Source organism: Suillus paluster (assembly GCF_016628075.1).
Source record: "Suillus paluster strain FC165 chromosome Unknown EDB91scaffold_46, whole genome shotgun sequence".
Classification (NCBI taxonomy): domain Eukaryota; kingdom Fungi; phylum Basidiomycota; class Agaricomycetes; order Boletales; family Suillaceae; genus Suillus; species Suillus paluster.
Genome location: NW_024537606.1, coordinates 204381 through 221092, shown reverse-complemented (window position 1 = coordinate 221092; position 16712 = coordinate 204381). Strand labels below are relative to the sequence as shown.

The following is a 16712-nucleotide window of genomic DNA, read 5'->3' as shown; positions in this document are numbered from 1 at the left end:
GTCCAGCATTCTGTAGTCCACAACTTACTACCGAGGAGGACCAGATCCTAGGGTCGAGTGTATTCCCCGTAGCGTCATTGTCCACCATGAACAACTGTACAACAGGATGCCAAAGACCGCCGCGAAATGAGGTCGTTAAGAACAGCCATTCAGTCACCACTATCTGAGCAAGTCAATGTGTCCACCAGTGATGCAAAGCTGACATACAAGGCCTCGTGGGGCACTTGGCAGGGGTTGACAGGCACCTGAGAAGGGAGGGCGAAGAATGTTACGAAACCGATTAGAAGCAGTGGGGTGTAAAGGATGATTCCGCCTGCACGTGGGAGAGAAGAATCTCCTTCACTGACTTCAAGTCGGGAGTAGTAGCCATATACTTCGTTTGGCGAAGAGGAGGGGATATAATGGGGAACGGTAGATAGTGAGAGTGGTACAGTAAAGGAATAATATCCGGTTGCATGGCCTACAGAAGCCTCGGGATATACACAGCTAAAATATGATTCTGCCACCTCCTAGCTAGAGAGCACTGCAGTATTAGGACCGGGTGAACAAGAGAAACGTACAACATACCTGCTCTAAGTGAGCATCAATGATATCCCCCTCTTCCATCTCCATCTGATGATGCGTCAGCGTACGAGCGTCAACCGTTCTCGGGGCCCAGTAGAGCACTCACATCTACAGGCGTGTCTTGGGACCGTAACCTTTTGCCATCGTAGGTAAACTTGAACGTCCCTGAAAGTTCACCGTGAGTACAGAACTCCTTTACCTGTCCGAAGTAGTCGCCACCCACCCGCTTCTTTTCCAAATCGTTTCTGGTGCACGTCACGGAGGTTGATGAAAACGCAAGATTTGACACAAAGACCGCGGATCTCACCTCTGCTGCATCAAATATCTTCTGGAATGGCATGTTGTGCTTCACCTTCACAGTGATTTCTAGTACGGTTCATCAGTACCTGCAACGCGCCGAAATAGCACGTCGAGAAGACTGACGGGTACCCTCGTAGTTGATGACCAGGCTCAACTTTGGTTTGACATCTTCGGTGTTATCTTCGGACATATCTGTACAGTCCGTTGGAGACAGTAGTAAAAGGAACGGCGTTCACGTATAAAGCGACACTAGCTGGATGGCCGCGGCAACGCGTACAAACGCGTGCATTGCTCAGAAGTCCCTCGTTTTCCCACACTCACGTGGTTTAGGTGGCTGTGGTATTGTCACACAAGCGGGGAAACTGACATTTTACCACCTTTTGCCGCCAGTGAAATTGCATTCGAAAGGTAATCTAGAGTGCTCTGGAACGCTCTAGGCTAGGTCTAGAATGCTCTAGCCAGGTCTAGACTTGCTTTTGATTGAAATCTTGCAAGAGGCAAAAATGTTGAAACCCACGATGTATCATTAGATGCCGCACGCAAGTCGGATAGGCAATGTCGTAGAACCTCATGGGTCATCTGCCTCACCAGTTGTACAAATGAGTGTGTGAAGCAAAGGGGTATTTTTCAAGATAGATTGGAGGTATACATCATTACGACAGGGCCGTCTAGGATCAACAGAACGATGTCCCGACCAATTGGACAGTGAAAGAGGTACAGTAGGAAAAAAAACTTGCCAACTATGAAGCACTCCTGGACACTACAACGATTTACGAGAATTTCCATCTGTAGGTGATAAATGAGACGCGAGTTTTCCTCGAGGACAGCTTACTTACTTGTTGCCACAGTTGACGCATCTGTAGAGGCGAAAGATCAGTATGTTTTGGACAACAGACAAAGGTCACGTACGTCACAAAAGTCTAGAAAAAATACACATTAACTTCAGTCCTATTTCCATCATACATTGACTCACCGTCATTGGCTCGTCGGCGCTTCTGGTCTGCGCCTGGCGATAGCGACACTTGCGCTACAAACGATGAGATACCAAGCCACCAAATTCGACGAAAATATCTTACTTGCTTGCATCTTCCGCACTGGAAGCCTTCAGTTTCGGCTTCTTGTTCGCCAGCCCCCAAGGACTTGAAGAAGTTCTCCTCCTTTATCTTTCGGTCTGCTGCTCGTCTTTCCTCCGAAGACATTTCCTGGGACAAATCAGCTCTAAAATGTAGATCTTATGATTCCTGGAATACCTCGCTGCTCATTTTGCTGAACTTCTCGGCCAAAAGTTCTCCACTGACAACGCTCTCTCGCAGACCTGGATTGCCCTTGTCCTTGAGGTTGACAAACAAAGAACGAATCTTGCCCTTGTATTCAGCGTTAGCACTGCCAAACTGCGCAAAAACACCCGCTTCCACAGCCTTTGCTCGAGTCATAATCAGATCGCTGGCTATTTTCAAGGTCAGTGGGAGTCGGTAGAGAAGCTGAAGTCCGGGATTAACTCACGAGCGCCAGAGTCAAAAGCAAGGCCATCATAAAGGAGTTCGGTGCATCTGTCCCGCACGTCGTTGCCAGTGCCAGCCTTTGCTTTATCTCCTTTCGCAGTACGAGATTCAGACTTCCCGCTCATCGGAGCGGGAGTGGCGTTAGATGGAGTCACCGATGCAGATCCTTTGCGAGCTATGTCAGGGAATAGAGTCGATAATCGTGGTCATCATAAGAATCTAACAGTATATGTGGATCGGACTCACTTGATCCTGCCTTGCCGTTGGCAGGCGCCCCCGCCTTTGAGCCTGGACCTCCTTTAGCACGCTCCACCTCATTTTTCCACTTCTTCACTATCTCCTTGGCTAGGTCGGAGACCTCTTTTGCCTCATGGGTTCGCAATTTACCGACAGCAAGACCTGCTTTGCTTTCCTAAGAATTCTCACCAGTGAACTGTGAGTCAAACACGATGGGAAAACACGAATACCTACCCTTAGGATTGCTTCATTTACTTGAAAGTCTTTCTTCAAGATTTGCAGAATGGTTACTTTTTCCTATAGTACAGGAAGGACTTGTCAGCAAACCAAACTGAAAGCATTGACCTAGAAGGATTTGTACACACCTCATTCGTGGAAGTATTTTGGAGCTGTTTCACGAGCTTCCTAAGCTCAGCTGCTTCAGACATGGCTGACGGAACGACGTCTAATGTCTACCACTAAGTTACTTCAAGTACTGTTCAATCCTCTTAAACCACCTGAACAAAGACCGCGAAACACAAAAAAGTCCTAAAGGAAACAAGTACGTAGGGTCTCCTCCTTTCACATAAGCGAGTCGCGCGTTCATTTGCCTTTCTCGTAAAGAACCAAACAAACGACAATCAAACCGGTATTCCCCAGCCACCTCGGTAGTCGTTAACTCATTTGCTCAACAATCCCCAAGTACTATCAATGAGTACAGCACATGCCCTTCCGCCGCTAGATCCTTTATTGAAGAGGAGCGCAAAGCGCACGAGAGACATATTTGCATCATGTCCGAATGACGGGATGAAGGAAGATGAGAAGAGGTACGTATTAAGTTCTGGGACGCCGAGTATGTTTGCTAATGAGGTTTCAAGCGCACGGATACGTCTCTCGGTGAAGATTAATGATGAATACCGTGATTTCAAAGAACTCCCACCTGCATTGCTCTCTCAGCAGGGCCCTGTTGGTCCTGCGCGGCCGAAGGAGCAGAGAAAGGCAATCACTGCTGGACGTAGGTTACAAGTTCCTCTCAAGTGTGACTGACGGTCTTATCAGTGAATTCAGCTTCTAGCGATACATCAAGAATGATTGCCACAATAGACAACACACCTAAAGTGCAACCATCCACATTTGTTACGTCCAATAAACTTTCCGAGGCTTTGACCTTGCACAAAACGACTCGTACCATCAAGCCAACGTATCATCCACCCTGGAAACTTGTCCGCGTGATATCTGGCCATCTGGGTTGGGTTCGCAGTGTGGCAGTTGAGCCAGGAAATCAATGGTTTGCTACTGGTGCCGGAGATAGAGTCATCAAAATTTGGGACTTGGCTTCAGGGGAATTGAAGCTTTCCCTGACAGGTCATATTTCCACTGTCCGAGGACTAGCTGTTTCACCGAGGCACCCATACTTGTTTTCGTGTGGTGAGGACAAGGCGGGTCATTCTATCCCCCACCGATATTGTGTTATTGATTATCTCTCCCTTTAGATGGTCAAATGCTGGGACCTCGAAGCCAATAAAGTTATCCGGCATTACCATGGTCATCTTTCAGGTGTTTACTCGTTGAGTTTGCATCCGACGTTGGATGTTTTGGTCACATCCGGTCGTGACGCCTCAGCTCGTGTCTGGGATATGCGCACAAAAGCCCAAATTCACGTTCTCGCGGGTCACTCCGCAACAGTAGCGGACGTAAAGTGCCAAGAGTCTGATCCACAAGTCATCACTGGAAGTATGGACTCAACGGTTCGGTACGTCGAAATTTCCCCGCAATTCAACAACCTGGTTGATTTACCCTGGGTTAGGTTGTGGGACCTAGCAGCTGGAAAGACGATGGTCACCCTCACCCATCACAAAAAATCTGTAAGGGCCCTGGCAATCCACCCGACAGAGTATTCCTTTGCGTCCGGTTCTGCAGGCGGTAATAATATTAAAAAATGGAAATGCCCGGAGGGTGCATTTGTATTCAACTTCCCCGGACATAATGCTATTATAAATACGCTTTCTGTCAACGCAGAAGGCGTATTTTTCTCTGGTGGTAAGTCAACCTATCCTATTAGCTTTCCTTAAATCTGAATCAATTTCCACTCAGGTGATAATGGCACGCTCACATTCTGGGATTACAACACGGGGACTCCATTCCAAAACCTGGATGATGTCCCTCAACCCGGTTCCCTCGAGGCGGAAGCCGGCGTCTTTTGTTCGACCTTCGATATTACCGGAACACGGCTTATCACCGGTGGTGCTGACAAAACCATCAAGGTTGGTTGTGGGCAACCAATAACATAAATTAACATCGCTCATCGATCTTTTGCAGGTTTATGCCGAGCAGTCGCAATGATTGCCACACGCGTATTTTTACCACACAGTCTTGTTGTAATATTGCAATGTGCTTGTCATCTCATTCCCGTCTGCATAGGCTATCCGTTGCGGCTTATTTAGCGCTAACTGGGTTGCAAGGGCACACCACTTTCTACGAAACTCATCTTCGTGTTGGATGCTCCGTGCTGTAGATTATGCTCTCATTGCAATTGATTGCATTATTCATGGGACGGTCTTTGATTGGTGAGGAGGTCTCACCACCAAATTAATCTCGGTTGAGCTCGTATGGAGGAGTTGCCTGAAGGTAAAGCACTTCTGGAGCGATTGACTCCGCTGTTTGGATCACCGGTTCAAGTGAGGCGCACTCCTGAAGTCGACGTTTCTGGAGCTGCCACCCGATTCTGAGAGAAAGTTGTCCTTTGTTGGAGCAAAGTTACACACTCCTGGGTCACACCGTGTCCCCCCCATCCTTGATTCAACACGACAATTGCCCTGCATCAGTGTTCGATGCGAATGGCCCAGTCGGGCGGCATTGCTGTCACAGTTACCGCAACAGGATGGCAGGACGGAGTATTGGAAATTCGCATGTCCTCACGGAGAAGCTAACCCATGCATGCAGTATTGCAATATTTCAATCAATACCCACGATATTATGTATTATATGTGCTGTAAGTAATAAATATCCGATGCATTCGATGCGACATTCATCGAAATGCAAGTCATACCATAATAGTGGGGTCATTGGCTGTGGAACTACGTGCTGCTTTGCGTTCTCTGCGCTTTCGACGGTATGATGGCCAGAAGCACCTGATGTCGAGAACCAGATCTAGAATTAAAGCGGTAATCTGTTTTCCATGAGACTCAACTTATTAGGAGAAGACTGAAGAAACATGAGAATCTACGAACCAAGACGATTCCGCCAACGATGCCGAGGATTATACCGACTATTGCTACAGTGACAAGATCGCCGACAACAAGGATTATAGAGATGATACAGCCCTGTGCAGGAAGATGTCGGTAAGTCGATAAGTAACAGTGTGAGCGGCACGAACCATGATGTATGTACTTTTAGGTTAAGATGGGAATTAAGTCAAGAGATTCAAGTTAAGATGAGGATCAAGGATTTTAAGTCAAGATGCGATTTAAGTTAAGACGGAAAGCTGAGGAAAGGGGTTTTTAAACTAATTCGAGCCTCGGATCGGATGAGTAAGTTCGTCATCATCTCGGAAGTTTGTCGGAGTGGTGCGGTTTAAAAGCCTCGATGACATGATGCTTCCTGGTGTCTATGTGTGGGTCCGGGGCAGGTGGGGTTCCATAGTGGCTCCACAGAGGGTCCGCGTTGCCCGACACGTCCGGTGACCTCTCCGTCGCCAGAACCATATGACACGAAAGCGCCAGGTTTCAGATCCTACCTTCTGCATGTATGTACATTCAACTTCAACCGCGATTGACATGTGGACGGTATTCTCGACATTGCCTACAAGGTGCATCTCTATGCCTACTTACCACGCTAGGTTGTGTTAAAGCTCACACGTACGCTTATGGTCCACATGTTCTGGATTGTTTATCCGCGGTCCGCGGACCCTACAGTGGTTCTGCCTATACTCTCTACCAACATCAGAGCCATTATTCGAGATCCTCCTTAACGTGTTTCATTTTACCTAGCACAAGCCATGCGTTTCTCATTCCTCCTCGCTGTTGTCGCTGCTTTGACAACATCTATATCTGTTAGTGCGTGCATACCTTGGGGTGTTATTTGCCGCAAAGAGAAGAACAGTGAAAAATGCTGCAAAGGTCTCACTTGTAAACAGCCGGTAAGTATGAGCCGTTCGCTTTGCACCCGGAATTCAACCCCATGACTGCCTTGTACCAACAGCCTAATGATGTCGGTGCCCCCGCTGACGACATATTCTGCATCCCGTAGACTGAGGATGTCGCGACAGTGAGTCGTGTTTCTGCTTTCACGTTGGCACAGTGGTTGATCACACGATAGTTTATCGTTGCGGAATTGATCAATATGCTTACTTTTGTCCAAATTTCCCAGCTCCCTCGACCAAACTCTTGAATAACAACCCCGAGTAACAGAACTTGATCACGATCTTGCGTTTTGGATGGAATGAGAAATGTAATGGTTTTTTTCGAGGTTGAGGAGGGAATTGACGTTGACTTGGTCACGTCCTTTTTGGTCGTTTCTAACTGTTTGAGAAGCGCGATGAGGTCTTCCTTTGACCAGGATCCGTAGGTTGGGGTCATCATGCGAAGATGGGCTTTGGATTATATGAAACGGGTTCCAAAGTGCATGGGTCTGCAACAAGCTCTGCTGCGAGTTTTGACGTCACGTGAGTGGTGTTTGTGTTAAAAAGTATTTTATGAGTCTACGGCCGTCGTGTTAAAGACAGAATTCGACTCGGAGTAATTTCAGAGTGCCACGCGCCTGTTCAGCCCGGATGCTTGCCCCCATTCTTTTGTTTTCTACAACTTCCCTTTATACTATCGCAGACCGCAAATATCTTATGGGTCAATCCATGCAATGCAGTGACACTGTCTCCCAGGACACCATTCCCTGCTGAAGATCGTGATTTGTGCGGCCAAAGAAAGACATTTAGTTGGTTCTTCACACAACTTGTGCTTCTAAGTACGCATAGGAAGTTCGAGGCAGATGGAGTTCCACAAACACATACCCCACAGATATGAGCTAATGATAGCAAAGTTTGTGCAGCCTTGCTTGGGCTCGCTAGTACTGACTCTCCAAAGTATAGCGCTGATGTACAACATCAGTAAACTACTAAACCTTGCACAGACTTTGGCTTTAGCCGTAGATTTATATACCACATGTATACATTTAAATAATATGTTCCCTCGAAAAACACAACGGTATGGTACACAATGCTTATTGAACAAGGTTACTGCCGACGAAGCTCGACCCTTCTCTAGTACCTATATTGTAACATGTCCGTGCAGTGTTTTTCTTTCTATTGCTAAAGCCCCTGCGTAAGTCGTTGTCGAGATACGCCGCGCCCTGTACAAACACCTCAATAAGAACCGGAGTGTAGTCAGAAGCTGGCACAGGACAGTGGGGTAGCACTAGGCACGTATCAATGCCAAGTCATGATATTTGAAGACCAAAATTTATACTTAGGTTTCAAAGTAGGTTTCAGAGCAGGGAGCTTTGCATTACACTGTGTTACAGGGTGCATGACGACCTCCGGGACTCCATGGAACATACAGTAGCTGAGAAGCATGAATTGGCGATGCACGCAGCAGGGTGAGCATTACCAGTTCAGAGACGTGTCGATACATCATGGAAGCCGACAATGCGGCAAGCACTTACACTCACCACGGAGGCAGCTGCAGCGTCCGAGTAGGTACAAACCCAACTCGAGGCCCAGCTCGCAGAAACGCAGAGCCATTCCGCGAGAGAGATCGAAACCACGCGCACATCTGAACAAACACAACGGATCGTGTCGTTTGATTCAACTCAGATGCAATCATGCAAAACAAGCGCATGTGATGGGCGACAACCATGGCAAGTAAATATGTCAGCGAAAGCAGCCACACAACAGGCCCTATTCCATGCACTCTAGCATTAATATGGGCTCCTGCGGATGGTGGTTGTGAATTGGGGTCCGGAACATAGTCTTCATCCCGTATCAGGTCATCATCATCCTGGGCAGGAGCACCCGCCATGGCGATGCGCTGCACATCAATAAATGAGACCTCCAGGATGCAGTGATGAAAATCAACTGAGCGCACCAGTTGGCCCGGCGCGAGAGGAACGTCAACAATAGGCGGCAATGCATGACCTGCACGAAAAGGCCACAACGTGAGTAGGCGGTGTACGCCAGCATCAGAGGCGATGGCAGAGGATGATAAGGTGGTGGGCCGTCCTGGTGTGGGTCGAGACTGACAATATGTGAGTGGATAAATGGTAATTAGGGGAATAAATACTCACATTCTCGCGATGATCCCTATGTGAATGGCCCCGAGTCGAGGCCTCCGCCAAGGGAAAGCGATTGTGAGGTAAGGCCAATGTCGCAGGGAACTGCAAGGAGACACGTCAAGTCAGCTGCGGAGGACACAGGTAGAATAGACATACATCCAGAAGATCACGAGGCTGATCATTCCGAACAGGAGGTACTGCGTTCGTGCGGAAAGGAAGGAGTCTGCGTAAGTAGCGAAGGAAAGTGGATTGCTGTGGGTCTACTGTAGGCAGCTGTCTTTGCGGGCGGCGGACATAGGATATGACAGGCGATGTCGCTGGGTTACGGCCCACGTTGCGTCGCGTCATGTCGAACTGCAATAATGGGATCAATAGAGTGGTGTAGATGAGTAGGGATCACGTACGTTGAGTTGATTAGCGAGGGGTGGATTTTCAGGTTCGCTGGTCTGCACGACAAGGTTAGTGCACGAGTGGATAAAACTATGCGTGTGAATGCATACATTAGCTTCCTGTGCATATATGCGGGCAAGAATGTCGGTTGGCGTGTCGCATACATAGATATTGTTGTCACTGTTACGCTCGAAGGTCGTGTAAGCCAGTTGACGCGAGTCGGGTGAGAGGATAATGCGGTAGGCATTCTGAACGTCAAATGAGGCGAGGAGCTGGCGGGACTCGAAGGCCCAGAGCTTGATGGTGCCGTCGCGTGAAGCGCTAGCGAGGAGAGCATAATCAAATGACAGCGCTAGACCATTGACGATATCGGTGTGCCCTTTGAAGGGAGCTCCGACAGTCTCCAACGTCAATGCGTCGAATTCGTGTATCGTCTTCGGGTAGTGCGAATGTGTAAAGCAAAAGATAGCTACGATAGTTTTATTTTGGTCTGTCCAGAAAATTGGCGCGTATGACGCATTCGATGAAGCATATCCCCCTTTTCTAGCATCCAATTTTTGCGTCTGGACATCCCACACCTCAAGGCACAGGCCCACATCTGACATGACTGCAAGCTTCTTCGAGTCTGAGGAGAATCGAACTGCGCCCACCATGTCATCACTTTTGAATGGACCAGCCACGAGTTTTCCAGTGGCCAAACTCCATATCCGCGCGGTGTAATCTTCTGACCCGCTCGCCAGTAGTGTGCTGTCCACGGAGATATCGATGCAGTCGATCCGCTTTGAGTGTCCTTCAAATGTTCTCACGATTCCACCTTTGACTCGGAGCTCCCCGGTATCGCCACCAGTGACAACCCATCGACCATCCCTTGATACCGCCACCGCAAATATCTTCTTCTCATAAACATCCCGGGCGGTCTCGATCTCTTTACCAGTCCGAAGGTTCCATCGCCGAGTACTCTTATCCTGAGATCCGCTGATCATTTCCTTGCCATCCGGAAAGTAGGAGATGGATGTAACACCGAAGCTGGTGTATTCCTCACCACTCGAGATATACTTGCGAGTAAATAGTTCATGACCCTCCAAGGTCATGACCGGTGCTAGAATTGATTTCTTCGTTGCTGCAACGGGTTGTGTTGAGCTGGAAGCCATCGCTGTCTTCACCCGGAAGGTTAGCAAGTATGGCAATTATGTGGATGAGTACGAACTTCGAAGGGCCGCCGGTGAGATCTCCTCGTGTGCTATTGACCTGACGTTGATAGTGATTTTGAAGCTGCTTGACTCTTTCGAGACCTGTGGCTCTTTACCTGCTAAAGCAGACCATCAGACTTCAGTTCTTCAGTGCTAGAATTTCAGATCGTTTTGATGCTACCAATGTGCTATCAATGGCGAAGGTCGAGGGTTAATGCTAAACGCTGGAAAAAATTCTACCCTTTTGTGTGGCAGCTGTACAGGAAATCCACAAGGCGTGCCCTTCGCTCCTTATTATTCATCAATTTTTTTTTGCTTTTCGGCTCCCACTTCCATTTTCATTTCCATTGCATTAATCCATTCTGGGATCCAGTGTAGTCGGTGATTGTGGCTTCTTCTCGTGCACGTTGCAGAACTCCTTCTGCATGCCCTGTGCAGGCTGTGCAGAAGTTTCGGACCTGAGGCACCAATGACTTGGGTTTGCGTCTGAGCGCTCCTTCGGGACACACGGGACGCTCGTCTTCGCGGAAGCTCGAGTTTGATCCAGAGGCTGTGCAATTTGCTCGACCTCGTGCCAGTCACCCTCCCTTTTGTCCCCAGAAATCGAACAGTCGAAGATGTCCCTGCTGGTCGTCACAGTTCGCGAATCGCCGATGAGTCCCTCACTGAAGTCTACGTAACGAGACCTCACATACCACTCCTCAGTTGTCTTTTTGCTTGCTCTGCTGAAGCTTACTGTGAACAGATGACGACCTTGGACTGCAGTCTGCGTCTGATGACGACTCACAGCAGAAGATTATATGAACCTGAGCAACCGATAATACTCAAGACCATAACTGCGTCTATAAAAGTATTGAAGGAGGGCACTCTTATTGCACAGCCAAATCACGTCTCGGACGCACTTATTACAACTGCAAACTTCAAGCAGCGCACTACAACCCGCACGAACGGGTGCTGGTGGAGGCATTGGGAACAATGGGCCGTCTTTCTCAAGTGGTGGAAACACGTTTAGATCGGCGCATGCGCCACGTGTACCGACGCTGCATAGTCACGGCACCCAGAGTTTGCGATTGAACTGATTGTAAGGCTTGGTATGCTGGATGGGGCGAGTGGGAATGTGAATGCTGCTGCGAGTTTGTTATTCTGAGTTTTAGAATTGGGAAGGGAGTCCTGTGATGCAAACTGCGGTCATTTCCCCGGTCAAGACAATGCAATACATATTGTTGAAAATATTAATGTCCGTGATGCGTTTAGCTGCAAAACAAGGGTGGGGGAACGAGAACATTATGAGAGAATGTGCAAAGGTGGATGAGACATGCGAGAATATGCAAGATGTGGGGTGTGCAAGAATATGGGAGACGAGAACAAGCGGGCATGAACGGATGAAAATGGACGGGACGACTCAAATGCGGTCTATGAGTGGTAATTGTGAGAGGGCTGATGACGGATGGTGGTTGTAGAGCTATTCCGACGAAGAAATGGCCACCAATCGACAGTAAATCACTACAGTAACATAAACATTGTTGAGTGTGCACTGTGCAGCAGAGCCTGCTACTCTAACTTTGTGCCTGAGATGTGACAAAACGTGACCAAATTTTGAACGGTACAGGTCTGTGGATTTTTTTGCTTTGAGGACCTTCGGACTCCAGAGTCGCGATTTTCCATTGTTTTATGCTACACAGTATACATCCATCGTGCGAGCATACTATCAGGCAGAGCCCCACTGGGCCACTAGGCGACAAGCCGTTGAAGTGAACACAAATTACAATGCAACAAGTTACAAAACAGGAGCACAGGACTTGGCGTCATCACCAGCATGGAAAGAGGAAGCGATGAAATACCCTCAGACGATTCGAATGTTGGAAAATGAAGCGTCGATGTCATCTGCACCATCTCCTGATGACTCCGCCGGCATCCACCACAATGCATTTAGCACCAGTTATCACATGAAAAAGGACGGCACGCTGTAATGCTACTGCTATATCGCGATCTGCGAATAACGCCTTGGAATTCGGTGACATGGTTCAGGAGTGTGTTGCTCGGTACAACAGAATGTTGAGGCTGCCTGAGTCAGTGAGCTTAAGTACGTACACGATTACAGGCTTGCACATGTACATGAAGCCGAGAATATATCATGCGGGGGCGCGTCCTCTGAAGGTCCGAGAGAATACTGTCGACTCGGGATAAGTAACAGTGATGAGAACTGACGTACGTTACTCTGGACGTAAGGTGTCTCGTGACACGCCGAAAGAAGATAACATCGGCGCTTACTGTGTGCATGCATGTTATCATTCTACTCATTCAACGAATCCTCCGCTCATGGGTCCAGACTGAGCGCTTGAAGCTTGAACTTCCTTGAAGCAGAGAGCAATAAGGCAAGTTATAAAGTATTTACATACAGCGAATCTCACCACTAATGCGATCAAGTCGTAGTAAGCCTCGGCAGGGTGACTCAGGCCCAGTGACATAAACGGTCGACTTGATAGTACTATCCCAACCAGATATCACAACGACTGGCCAGATGACTGCAGCCGCATCTGATATTAATTTCTGCTTCCCTGTACGCGAGCTGGAGAGCGAACGAGTCAAACTCACACCTTTTATCGTGGGTCACATTGACTCCCTCGTCATCACATGCTCAAATGAATTGGCAGCCTGATCTGCACGCAGATCTCTACTTCCAAGGCTCAGCCGCCTATCCCGAACTCTATGACTTCATACCCTGGGAAGCTTTCACTGACACTTCAGACTTCGTGAAAAAAGTGATCGAAGGCTGCGTACGTCCTGACACCGGGATAGCCCTCTATGCTGTCATCGATAAGACGCCCACCGGCACAAACCCCTCAAAGCCTACATCAGCCAACTTCGCCGGAATCATGGGATACACGAACACATCTCCTGCGAACCTATCAACCGAGATCAGCTACGCGCTCATTCTACCGCCGTTTCAGCGGACGCACGTCACCACGAACGCCATCGGGCTGCTCCTCCAATACGCTCTCGATTCGCCTCCACATGGCCTGGGACTCCGCCGTGTCCAGTGGAAGGCAAACAGGCTGAATACGAAGAGTATTAATGCTGTCCAGAGATTGGGGTTTAAACTGGAGGCTATCTTGCGCTATGATAGAATTTTTGTTGGATCAAAGACAAATGCGGCGAATGGGGAGAGGGAGAGGGCGGGGGATCCGCGTCCTGGTACGGTCGGAACGGATACGGCATTGTTGGCATTGTGCTGGGATGATTGGGAAAGCGAGCGTGCACGGGTCCTGCAGGCCATGGACCGAAGGTCGTGACGATATTTATTAGGCTTTTTAGATCAGCGGTTCAAAAGGATTCATTCTGACGTCAAAGTTTCAGGAGCTGCATGCTGAGGCCTGATTTTCCAGGTCCGTCGTTGGGCGTTTGCTCCAGCGTTCCAATAATTCTTTCTAGATCTGATTCTGAAGAGTGGAGTTACCGGTACCCCTGACGATCTTGCAACCTGTTGCCGGGAACGGGTTACGCCTCGTGATCCCTCCCGGCCTTCGTTAAAGGCGACCATTGAGTCAACCCAAACGTTCAATGCGAATAGCCCAGTCAGGGCGGGATTACCCAAGCTACTGTGCCCAAATCTTGTCACATTCACCACTCCAACAGAATGACAAGACTATCAAGGTTGGTTGGAGGCAACCAATAACACAGATTCACATTCAGATCCTTTGCAGGTCTATGCAGAGCAGTCGCAACAATTGCTATGCATGTGTATCTACGTCGCACAGTCTTGTTGTTATATCATATCATGCTTGTCACCTCATTCCCGTCTGCATAGACTATCCGTGTCATGATTTGGACGCTAACAAGGTTGCGATAGCACACCACTCTGTACGAAGTCCATCTTGATCTCATCGCATTATTTGAGTTTTGATGCTCATAATCTCTACGATTACCGATAGGGGTTACGAGATCAGCAAGTAGTCACCTCTCAACTAGATGTCAATGGATATGGGACGTCTTTCAAGAGGACACACCACCAAATTTAGCTCGTATTGAGGAGCTACCTGAAGGAAAAGCACGTTTGGGGCGTTTCTCGATTGATTTGACTTTTTAGATCGGTTCAAGTGAGGCGCATTCATCTCGAAGTCAAAGTTCCTAGAGCCGCATGCTGCGCCCTGAATTCCAGGTCAGTCATTATCGCTCCGGCGTTGCAATAACTAGAATTGATTCTGAGAGAACAGGTTGTCCTTGACGATGGTGGAGCACAGTTGCACACTCCCGTGGCGGCTGACGATGAACGGATCACGCCGTGTTCCTCCCATGCTTAGTTCCACGCGACGATTGTACAATTGTGCCCAAGTCTTGTCATCATATTCACCACTAACAAAACGTCGGCAGTACAGGCAAGTCGTCGACCCTCTGAGTGTTGGAAATGCCTCGCATGTCTACACATTGGAGCTAACCCACATCAAGTATTCGACACCCTAACATAAATATATCCGGTTATACGTGCTAGCAAACATCCGATGCATCGATACAAAATCCAATGAAATGCCTCTATTCAATATTCAGTAGTGGAGTCAATAGATTCCTCGTCTTCTGAATCTGGAATTATTTCCGGATCTCGAACTATTTCCGGATCTGCGCCGTCCTGAGCCACAGCAGCACCTGCAGCACAGGATGTCGAGGATGACGTCTATGATTGTAACGATGACCTGTTTTCCACAAGAACCAACTTGTCAGGATAAAGGCTAAGTAAATATAAGAATGCACGAACAGTGGTGATTGCGCCAACGATGGTCATGATCACACGGGCTATTGCTGAGATGACAGAATTGATGCCACGGCCGATTGCAGAGATGATAGAGCCCTGTGCAGGAAGATGTCAATAAGTCAATAGGTGAAATTGTGGGTTTGAGTGGTACGAACCATGATGGATTCAGCTCGAGACTAGAGGAAAGTGGTGTTGTCTTCTATGCTCATCAGTTGCTTTTAAAGCTTTTGAGACTCCACTTAGTTCGGAATCATTAAGTTTGACTCCGGGAGTGGTGCAGTTTAATGCTGTCACCTGGGCGCCTCGATGATATCAGTATTCAGGAAATGACCATCATCATTGGAGCTACGTATACTGCGCAACATTGTTACCTGGTCTCGACTCTCGAGTGATTCTTGTGGCCGTACCTTGCACTGAATCGAAACTCTAAATCAAGACTCCAGCCATCGTCGTTGAACTTCCTTGAAGTAACAGAAACTAAGAAGGCAAGTTGTCAAGTACCTACACATAGTGAATCTTACCACTAATGCAATCAAGTCCTAGTAACCCTTTGCCAGGCGATAACCGTCTCTCGACTTGATAGTACATGACCCAACTAGAAATTACGACTGCTGGCCAGTCAACTGCAGCCGCATCTGGTGTTGGAGCGGCCCAAACCTGACAGTGTGCCTGCCTATCGCCAGAAAGCCATGGAAGTGGTGAAGACCCTACGCTACGACAAACCCGTCGAAGGGTACTGAAAAGCTGACTAATCCACAGTGCTATGTGGCTGGCTGCTATCCACCCGTCCAGTGGGGGGTCCCCTACTCCAATGCTTCCCTGTACGTGAGCCGGAGAGCGAACGAGTCTTTCATCGTAAGTCACATCGAAGAACGAGTTCTCATCAGTTGTTCAAATGAATCGACAGTCTGACCTGCACGCGGATCTCTACTTCCAAGGCTCAGCAGCTCAGCCGCCTATCCCGAGCTCTACGAATCATCTGGGAAACTTTCACCGACACTTCAGACTTCGTGAACAAAGTGCTCGACGGTTCCATACGTCCTGACACCGGGACAGTCGTCTATGTCGTCATCGACAAGACACCCGCTGGCACTAACCCCTCAAAGCCTACGTCAGGCAACTTCGCCGGCATCATAGTATACACGAACACATCTCCCGCCCACTTGTCGATCAAGATTGGCTACGCGATCTTCTGCCTCCGTTTCAGCGGACGCACATCACCACGAACGCTATCGGTCTACTCCTTCAGTACGCCCTCGATTCACCCCCGCATGGCCTAAGACTCCGCCGTGTGCAATGGAGGGCGAACATGCTGAACACTAAGAGTATAGGTGCTGTACACAAATTTGGGCTTAAATTGGAGGCTATCCTGCGCAGTGATAGAGCTTTTGTTGGCTCAAAGGCAAGTGCGGCAAATGGGGTGAGGGTGGGGGTTCCGCGGCATGACACGGTCGGAACGAATACGGCATTGTTGACATTGTGCTGGGATGATCAGGAGAGCGTGCGTGCGCAGATCCTGCAGGCCATGGACTGAAGATC

At 48.6% G+C, this 16712-nt stretch overlaps 8 protein-coding genes across 8 annotated transcripts; 3 read left to right on the top strand and 5 right to left on the bottom strand.

Annotated features, from left to right (window-relative positions):
• Positions 1 to 283: 283 nt before the first annotated feature.
• On the bottom strand, positions 284 to 1128 carry EDB91DRAFT_1146023 (uncharacterized protein). The gene is made up of 5 exons (XM_041319211.1): positions 988 to 1128; positions 872 to 930; positions 788 to 809; positions 568 to 729; positions 284 to 513 (listed from the first exon to the last, which is right to left on the bottom strand). Exons 1-4 carry the CDS (start codon positions 1052 to 1054, stop codon positions 638 to 640), a joined length of 240 nt encoding a protein of 79 aa, XP_041174964.1. The 5' UTR covers positions 1055 to 1128; the 3' UTR covers positions 284 to 513; positions 568 to 637.
• A 256-nt stretch (positions 1129 to 1384) lies between these two features.
• EDB91DRAFT_1146019 (transcription factor S-II, central domain-containing protein) lies at positions 1385 to 3149 on the bottom strand. Its single transcript, XM_041319210.1, has 10 exons — positions 2969 to 3149; positions 2838 to 2900; positions 2613 to 2778; positions 2368 to 2541; positions 2115 to 2311; positions 1941 to 2066; positions 1838 to 1891; positions 1774 to 1784; positions 1701 to 1721; positions 1385 to 1650 (listed from the first exon to the last, which is right to left on the bottom strand). Exons 1-10 carry the CDS (start codon positions 3029 to 3031, stop codon positions 1635 to 1637), a joined length of 891 nt encoding a protein of 296 aa, XP_041174963.1. The 5' UTR covers positions 3032 to 3149; the 3' UTR covers positions 1385 to 1634.
• Positions 3150 to 3219: 70 nt separating this feature from the next.
• Positions 3220 to 5194, top strand: EDB91DRAFT_576498 (WD40-repeat-containing domain protein). Its single transcript, XM_041327763.1, has 7 exons — positions 3220 to 3409; positions 3461 to 3597; positions 3651 to 4021; positions 4076 to 4335; positions 4390 to 4622; positions 4677 to 4846; positions 4902 to 5194. The coding sequence occupies exons 1-7, from the start codon at positions 3294 to 3296 to the stop codon at positions 4923 to 4925; spliced, it is 1311 nt and encodes a 436-aa protein (XP_041174962.1). The 5' UTR covers positions 3220 to 3293; the 3' UTR covers positions 4926 to 5194.
• Positions 5195 to 5403: 209 nt separating this feature from the next.
• EDB91DRAFT_1083928 (uncharacterized protein) lies at positions 5404 to 5961 on the bottom strand (the record flags this gene model as incomplete). Its single annotated transcript, XM_041315692.1, has 4 exons — positions 5404 to 5508; positions 5632 to 5751; positions 5813 to 5905; positions 5959 to 5961. 4 exons carry the CDS (start codon positions 5959 to 5961, stop codon positions 5404 to 5406), a joined length of 321 nt encoding a protein of 106 aa, XP_041174961.1.
• Positions 5962 to 7796: 1835 nt separating this feature from the next.
• Positions 7797 to 8593, bottom strand: EDB91DRAFT_1083927 (uncharacterized protein; the record flags this gene model as incomplete). Its single annotated transcript, XM_041315691.1, has 3 exons — positions 7797 to 7990; positions 8133 to 8137; positions 8244 to 8593. The coding sequence occupies 3 exons, from the start codon at positions 8591 to 8593 to the stop codon at positions 7797 to 7799; spliced, it is 549 nt and encodes a 182-aa protein (XP_041174960.1).
• A 4057-nt stretch (positions 8594 to 12650) lies between these two features.
• EDB91DRAFT_1145997 (acyl-CoA N-acyltransferase) lies at positions 12651 to 14218 on the top strand. The gene is made up of 4 exons (XM_041319209.1): positions 12651 to 12801; positions 12860 to 13031; positions 13081 to 14080; positions 14131 to 14218. Exons 2-3 carry the CDS (start codon positions 12948 to 12950, stop codon positions 13717 to 13719), a joined length of 723 nt encoding a protein of 240 aa, XP_041174959.1. The 5' UTR covers positions 12651 to 12801; positions 12860 to 12947; the 3' UTR covers positions 13720 to 14080; positions 14131 to 14218.
• Positions 14219 to 14933: 715 nt separating this feature from the next.
• EDB91DRAFT_576410 (uncharacterized protein) lies at positions 14934 to 15435 on the bottom strand. The gene is made up of 3 exons (XM_041327762.1): positions 15329 to 15435; positions 15177 to 15269; positions 14934 to 15114 (listed from the first exon to the last, which is right to left on the bottom strand). Exons 1-3 carry the CDS (start codon positions 15329 to 15331, stop codon positions 14980 to 14982), a joined length of 231 nt encoding a protein of 76 aa, XP_041174958.1. The 5' UTR covers positions 15332 to 15435; the 3' UTR covers positions 14934 to 14979.
• A 427-nt stretch (positions 15436 to 15862) lies between these two features.
• Positions 15863 to 16707, top strand: EDB91DRAFT_1250744 (acyl-CoA N-acyltransferase; the record flags this gene model as incomplete). The annotated part of the gene is made up of 4 exons (XM_041323263.1): positions 15863 to 15906; positions 15933 to 15994; positions 16179 to 16309; positions 16381 to 16707. 4 exons carry the CDS (start codon positions 15863 to 15865, stop codon positions 16705 to 16707), a joined length of 564 nt encoding a protein of 187 aa, XP_041174957.1.
• Positions 16708 to 16712: the final 5 nt, after the last annotated feature.